General features: G+C 50.0%; 1 protein-coding gene across 1 annotated transcript in view; it reads left to right on the forward strand.

Annotated features, from left to right (window-relative positions):
- The window catches only part of ADCY2 (adenylate cyclase 2), a 438,387-nt gene extending 433,852 nt beyond the window's left edge, over positions 1-4,535 (forward strand). The window contains exons 25-26 of the mRNA XM_065905185.1: positions 2,008-2,020; positions 3,632-4,535. Of these exons, the coding sequence (XP_065761257.1) occupies positions 2,008-2,020; positions 3,632-3,854 (236 nt within the window). The 3' untranslated portion in view covers positions 3,855-4,535. The remainder of the gene's footprint in view (positions 1-2,007; positions 2,021-3,631) is intronic.
- The last annotated feature ends 3,528 nt before the right edge of the window (positions 4,536-8,063 follow it).

The raw sequence follows: 8,063 nt of genomic DNA on the forward strand, positions 1-8,063 counted from the left end.
GTGTGTGTGTCTCTGTGTCTCTGTGTGCGTGTGTCTGTGTGTATCTGTGTCTCTGTGTCTGTCTCTGTGTCTGTGCATCTCTGTGTGTCTGTGTCTGTGTCTCTGTGTCTCTCTGAGTGTGTGTCTGTGTGTGTGTGTCTCTGTGTCTGTGTGTGTCTCTGTGTGTGTGTTTGTGTGAGTGTGTCTGTGTGTCTCTGTGTGTGTGTCTGTGTCTCTGTGTCTGTCTGTGTGTCTGTCTCTGTGTCTGTGTCTGTGTGTCTGTGTGTGTGTGTGTCTGTGTGCATCTGTGTGTATGTGTGTGTGTGTCTGTCTGTGTGTGCGTCTGTGTATGTGTGTGTGTGTCTGTCTGTCTGTGCGTCTCTGTGTATGTGTGTCTGTGTCTCTCTGAGTGTGTGTCTGTGTGAGTGTATCTGTGTGAATGTGTCTGTGTGTCTGTCTCTGTGTCTGTGTGTCTCTGTGTGTGCATGCCTGTGTGTCTATTCGGATCTTTGTTTTCATTGCCCTCAGAAAGCAATGTTCCACGTTTCCCCCCAGCTTTGTTACAGCAGGAGTTTATCTGGAAGATACTTTCCTGCCTAATGGCAGATCTATATGAAAATCACTGGGCACAAATAATAGCCTCTCAGTTCCGTGTCCTCTTCAGAGAACTCCACGAGTCCCTGTTCTGCGTCTCAGCGTGGCCCACATTCTCAAGTAACCCTGCCCCGCCGAAAGTACCGCAGATGCTTTCTTGCCTCGCTTCAGTCGTGTCTGAGTCTGGATGGCCCTATGGGTTGCACCCACCAGGCTCCTCTGTCCAGGGGATTCTCCAGACAGAATACTGGAGTGGGTTGCCATGCCCTCCTCCAGGGGATCTTCCTGACCCAGGGATGAACCACGTCTCTTTTGTCTCCTACATTGGCAGACAGGCTTGTTACCACTGGCGCCTCCTGGGAAGCCCCTCTAAGAGGGTGCTGGGCCTCTTAAAACTCCATGTGATTTAGCGCAGCGCGGCTGCCCGCCCTGCCTCCGTGTGCTTTGAGCCCAGGGGGGAAACAGGACAGGTTCCTGTTCATCCAGAGCAAGGGGTCGGTCCACAGCCGCATCTGTGTGTCCGCTCAGCTCAGCGGCTGGAGGGTCCACCTCTGGGTGGGTTTTCTTCTCCTGAGGGTGTCGCTCCCTACAGCTGCGCTAGCTTCTCATTTCCATTTACGTGAAAAAGAAAGCAGTGAGATGCCAAGAAAAATAAACAGTGATGCTGAGAATATGAAAAGCTTCCCTTGGGCCTGTGGAACAGATGCTTTTTATTACAGAGAATATGCTTTCTATGCCTGAAATACAGTGTAGAAAGCCCTTCATCACCCAGCCGGGCTGCCCCTGGACTAGGAGGAATAATGCATGCATGCGTGCTCAGTCATGTCCATCTCCTTACACCCCTGTGGACTGTAGCCCGCCAGGCTCCTCTGTCCACGGGATTCTCCAGGCAAGAATACTGGAGTGGGTTGCCATTTCCTCCTCTAAGGGATCTTCCTGACCCAGAGAGCGAATCTGGGCCTCCCACATCTTCTGCATTGGCAGGCAGACACATTATGACTGAGCCACCTGATGGCTGAGGTGATGGCTCCCTCCTCCCGACCATGATGATTATGTGGTTGCTGCTACAGATTCCAGTGACCAGCTCAAAAGTTGGCCAAAGGCTTGCCCAGCACCAGCCTCAACTGCGAAATTAACCTGCCAGACTTCAGACAACGTGTAGGTTCTCTGTGTGGAAGACCAGATGTGTGTGTGTGTGTGTGTGTGTGTGTGTGTGTGAGAAGGTGAGGAGAATTCATAGCTGCACACTCAGCCATGTCCGACTCTTTGCGACCCCATGAACTGTAGCCTGCCAGGTTCCTCTGTCCATGGGATTCTCCAGGCAAGAATACTGGAGTGGGTGGGCATTCCCTTCTCCAGAGGATCTTCCTGACCCAGGGATCAAACCCACGTCTCCTGCATTGGTAGGCGTGTTCTTTACCACCAGCCCACCTGGGAAGCCCCAGATGTCTGTAGCAGTCTCCAATTTTGATTGCCGTAAGAACTCTAATTAGGAGAGCATATTTGTTATCTTGAGTTTCTTGCCAAACTTCATATTTTTTCAGTTCTTATCTGATATTCCTGAGCTATATCTATCCTCCCCCGGGACTTGGGCCCAACCAGGGGAGGGCAGGACGTGAGTATCCAGACTCTGCATCCCTCTCTTCTCCTGATCTTCTCCAAAAGACCCACCTTTTGGCCCCTTTGTGAGGGGCCAGCCGCAGGATCACGTGGCAGAAGACAGATTTCTCTAGCTCTTTCCCATAGCCGACCCATGAGATCTTCACATCATGCCCTTCAGCCTTTCTTCTAGCGACCCCCAAATACTGTCCTGGATTCCAGAAGCCACATCCTCCTCTGGGTTTTTGTTTTGTTTTGTAGTTTATTTGACTGTGCCACGTCTTAGCTGCGCACTCGGGATCTTTGATCTTGTTGCAGCATACAGGATCTTTAGTCGTGGCATGCAGACTCTTAGTTGAGGCCTGTAGGATCTAGTTCCCCGACCAGGGATCGAACCTGGCCCCCCGCCCGGGGAGCTCGGAGTCTTAGCCACCGTACCACCAAGGAAGTCCCCCTCCTCTGGTTCTGATGACAGCATCTGTCACGACAGATGCATCCCCCAGGCCTCTCTCCGCCTCTCTCGTTGCCATAGCCACTGCCACTGCACGATCCCCCGACAGCGTCCACACCAGAAACAAAACTGGTGGGTCCCGTCCAGCGCACGTGTGTCTGCCACGTGCCCGGGTTGACAGATGGAGTTTTCTGCAGTGATGTGCATGCACCTAGAGTCTGTCGTACAGTGTGAAGTAAGAAAGAGAAAAACACATATCATATACTCATGCATACATATGGAATCTGGAAAACTGGTACAGACGAACCCACCTTCAGGGCAGGAATAGAGATGCAGACTTAGAGAGCAGACTCGCGGACCCAGCGAGAGGAGGACGGGGGACAAATTGGGGAGTAGCGTCGGCATGTACACACTGCCGTGTGCAAAACAGGCCGCTAGCGGGAAGCTGGCGTGGAGCCGGGAGCTCTGCTATGACCTGGAGGGGATGCGTGCGTACGTGTGGCTCATTCACGTGTACAGCGGAAACTCACACAACGTTGTAAAGCCACGATGCTCCAATTTTTAAATTTTTTAACTAAATTAAAAAAGAAAAGAAAAGCACTGTCCTTAGACAGCTTCTCTACTGATGGATTATTCTCTCTTCTGCTGGCTTCCCAGGAGTGGAATGAATGAGTCAAAAGAGCCCGAGCGTTTGGGGGCTCTTCATCCTTGTAGTGAAGCCGCTCAGTCGTGTCCGACTCTTCTTGACCCCATGGACTCTAGCCCACCAGGCTCCTCCGTCCACGGGATTTCCCAGACAAGAATACTGGAGTGGGTTGCCATTTCCTTCTCCAGGGGATCTTCCTGACCCAGGGACTGAACCCAGATCTCCTGCACTGCAGACAGACGCTTTACTGTCTGAGCCACCAGTATTCTTATCTGGAAAATCCCATGAACAGAGGAGCCCGGTAGCCTACAGTCCATGGGGCGACTGAGCGACTTCACTTTGACTTTCAGCCTTGTAGTCAGACACCTCCCTGGGAGGGTCGTGTCCGCGTGGGCACTGAGCGCTTCCTCACCTGTCACTGTGCTTCTCCAGGTGACAGAGGAGACGAGCGTCATCCTACAGACCCTGGGTTACACGTGCACGTGCCGGGGAATCATCAACGTGAAAGGAAAGGGGGACCTGAAGACCTACTTCGTCAACACGGAGATGTCACGGTCCCTTTCGCAGAGCAACCTGACCTCCTGAAGCCTCGCCTTTGGTCTGGTGAGAGGACTGTACCTTCGGGACGATGACGATGCACTTTCTGACTGCCACTCGCGTCCCTGTCTGTGGTGTGTGTGCGTGCTCTGTCCTGTCCTCCGGAGCCTCTGCAGACTCCTTCCTGTGACCTGGCGGCCTGCCGTTCGGGGTCTGACGTGTGCCAGGATCGCCCTGCCACTTCCACTGTGCTTACTCCTAGCAGAAGGGAAAGGAGCGCGCGTTACCGCAGAAGAGCCTTCAGCGAAACTGACGAAGAGGGGAGAGGGGAAACAGACAAAAATTCTTAAGGCAATAAAACTAGGGGAGGGGGGGTGTATATTATCTTCCGGTGCATGTTCTTTTCTGGAAAATATGGTAGCTCGCCAACCGCATCCGCTAGTCTGATACTAAAACACACAGTACTTGTGACTAAGTTGATTCTGTCACCCCACCTGGAACCCGACATGTTCGCCCCCATGTCTCATTGCAGTGACTGTCCACGGGCCCAACTGGGTTCCGGGGGCCCCCGTCACCCTGCTCCGTTGTGTTTTGTGCCAGCGACACCTCACCATCCATCACCAGAATTAGTTCTTAAGGACCTAGGACTAGTTTTGTACCAGACGCGTCTGATGTTTTGATGCCATTGTCTTTTGTAAGGTTAATTCATTAAAAGTTTTATGTACTTTGGTTGATAGTCTGTATCTTCCCCACCCCACCGCCACCCCCTTTCCAGAACTGAGTTGGTTTTCCACGTGTTCTCCCCTGGACAGAGCTGTTTCAGAAGGCACTGTCCAGAAGCAGAGGTGGAGCTATCCTTTTTTTTTTCCCCTTCAGTTTATTTGGCTGCACCGGGTCTTAGTTGCAGCCCATGGGATCGTCGTTGCCTCATGATGGATCTTACGTCACAGAGCATGGTCTCTCCAGCTGTGGCCCACAAGCCCAGTAATTGCCGCTCAGGCTTACTTTCCCCGAGACACGTGGGGTCCTAGTTCCCCAACCAGGGATCGAACCCACGTGCCCTGCACTGCAGGGTGGGTTCCGAAGCCCTGAGCCCCCGGGAAGTCCCTGAGATGGTTGAGCTCTCCTTGCGTAAATCAGATGGAGACAGAGTTTGCGGGGCTGATCCCTGATGATGCAACTCCCTGGAAAGTGCGTCACGTGATTTTCAATGTTGACCTCTCTCTAGAGCATTTTCAGGAGATGTGGGTTCAGTCTCTGGGTCAAGAAGATCCCCTGGAGAAGGAAGTGGCAACCCACTCCAGTATTCTTACCTGGAAAGGCCCATGGACAGAGAAGCCTGGTGATCTACAGTCCATGGGGTCGCAAAAGAGTGGGGCATGGCTTAAGCTATTGAACAACAACAACATAGAAGATTTACAGGGAAAAATATTTTACTATGAAAACGATTCTCTGCTAGCATCAGCACACACTCTGTCCACATACTCTGGTCTACTGTAATCCTTCAGTAGAGCTGTGAGACACAGAATAATTTGGAATCCTGTGTATCAGCATCCCAGTCATTTGAACTAATGAGAAGCTGCCGAAACCCCACGGGTTGCCTGTTACGTCTAAAGAGACTGAAGGCTGTACAAAGCCAACCTCTATGCATTTTTGAAGAGAAGAACCCTGGAAAACCGCGTTTTTGTAAATCCGACACTGAAGTTTTGGTGTCTTCCTTCACATAAAGATATCATACTTTACCAAAATGAAAGTGAAGTTGCTCAGTCATGTCCAACTCTTTGCGACCCCATGGACTGTAGCCCGCCAGGCTCCTCCATCCATGGGATTCTCCAGGGATCTTCCTGTCCCAGGGATCAAACCTGGATCTTCCACATTGTAGACAGATGCTTTACCGTCTGAGCCACCAGGGAAGTCTTTCTTTACATAAAGATATCATACTTTACCAAAGAGGGTAGTAAATAAAGGGTTGGCCAAAAAGTCCATTTGGGTTTTTCAGTAAGCTGTTATGAGAAAATCCAAACAAACTTTTTGGCCAACCCCGGTCATGCATAATGGAATGTCTAAAAGCAGAGCTACAAACGCCTGCCTGGCTGGGCAGACTAGCTCAGGGCAGGCCTCTATAAAAGGTAGAGGACCCCAGTGATCCATGAGGAAGTGGCTGGGAACTTGGACTTGAAGCAGCAAAACCCTCGGTTTGATCCCTGCCTCTGGTGTTTTTCTAGCTGTGAGACGTTGAACACACACTTCAGTTTCTCTCAGGAGTCTTTTCCCATTGGTAGCTCGTGGGGTCAAGTCTGACTAACAGAGCTAATAACCGTGAGAGAGGCTGGTGGGCACCCAGGCCTCGCTCCTGCCAGTGCATCTCAGGATCAAGGCGGCCGCCCTGCCAGGAGCTTGGCTCACACTCGGTAAAAAGCGCTTATCAAAATTAATAACCGGCCTTCATCCCAAAGTGGGGATACAGCATGACTGGCCCATTTGTCTGCCTCAGTCAGAAATTTTTGATCCTATAATTGCAACTCAGCATTGGCCTTAATACACCTAATTCTCTAGAATGGTGAGTGAGAGGAGAAAAATGGTATAAGGGCATTTGTCTTCACTGTAGCCAAAATCTGGGCAAGGATGCCCTAGGTTCCGTGACTTCGGACAGCACCTGTGGGTTCTTCCCATACAGCCTACAGCAGCCATCCCAGGGCTCCTATGTCACTTGCCCTTAACAGAAGACACCCGCAGAGAGTGATGCACCAAGAGCTCTTTTTTTCCCCCTTAATTTATTTTAATTGGAGGCTAATTACTTTACAATATTGTGATGGTTTTTGCCATATGTTGACATGAATCAGCCACAGGTGGATGGGGAGGGAGGTGGGAGGAGGGTTTGGGACGGGGGGGACACATGTACACCCAAGAGCTCTCTTTTATAAAATATTTATTTATTGGCTGTGCTGGGTCTTAGTTGCGGCATTCGAACTTTTATTTGTGGTATATAGGATCTAGTTCCCTGACCAGGGATCGAACCCAGACCCTCTGCATTGGGAGCTTGGAGTCTCAGCCACTGGATCACCAGGGAAATTCCCGCCAAGCACTCTTAAATGTTGCCCCTCAACCCCTGCCCTGGCATGCGAAGGGAGAATTTTTTTCCCCCCAAAGCCGTATCTCCAGTCTTATCAAAGAGTAGACTTTTTAAAGCAATGAGTTATTATCAGAGTCCACCTCTCAAAGGTCTGTGCATACCTGGGTCTCTCAAAGTGAGGTTCCCAGACAGCAGCATCAGCATGACCTGGAAATGTGTTAGAAATGTACACGTTTCCGGCCCCAACGCAGACCTGCCGAGTTGGAAATCCTGGGCAGTGGGGAAGCATGCTCGCTGTGCTTCGGAGAACAACTCCACGTGATTTTGATCCACAGGCAAACCTGAGGCCCCCTGGATTTTGCAAGAGAGGAAATAAGGGGTGCAGAGAGGTCCAGGGGCTTGCCCCAAGTTTCCCAGATGACCGAGATGAGATAAAACGGAAAGCTGCTTGTTTCCTGAATCTGAAAGTGTGGCTCAGGCTCAAGATCCCTCAGTTTGGGCAACCCCAGACATTCTATGAGCAGATCATGCAAATGAAGGGACCTGCCTTCCATGTCCATCAGCCATCATGCCTGCGACATTTGACGACACGTAAGACTCTCCTTAAAGCTCTCCTGAACCTCCAAGTCTTGTAGGAATCTCCCTCTCATGAAAAAGGCTGTGAATCCAATCCCCTTAATACTGCAGAATTTTCAGTACACCTGCTTAGAGAAATCTACATTATCATCAGTCTTCCCCGTTATTCCTTTTCCCAGTGCAGCCATGCTTTCCTAAATACAGCAACATTCTTGCCTTTGAGAAACAGACTCATGGTGAAAACTTGATAGATCGAGACAAATTCTTTTAATATATGTTTCTCTTTGATAAAGCTGACTAACAGGCATTCATTAATTGTCTTTGAAGTGTAAAAATCAAGATGCTAAAAGAAATACATTTAATTTTCCCTTGCTACCTAACAAATGTGAGTTTTTGAACTCTTGCCCAGTTCAAGGCCTGCTTTTTAAAAGCAATGGAAGGGTAAGGGAGTAGGGACTGACTTAAGGTTACTGAAAATAACCTACTCTGATATTAATTTACTGCATCTACTTTCAGATGAAGGCATTTCTTTGAGATGCCTTGTCTTTCTTGATAATCAAGACTGAAAAAAGTGTAATTTATAAAAATTTCCATAACCCAAACTTTGT

This window comes from Muntiacus reevesi, chromosome 14 (genome assembly GCF_963930625.1).
Source record: "Muntiacus reevesi chromosome 14, mMunRee1.1, whole genome shotgun sequence".
NCBI lineage: Eukaryota > Metazoa > Chordata > Mammalia > Artiodactyla > Cervidae > Muntiacus > Muntiacus reevesi.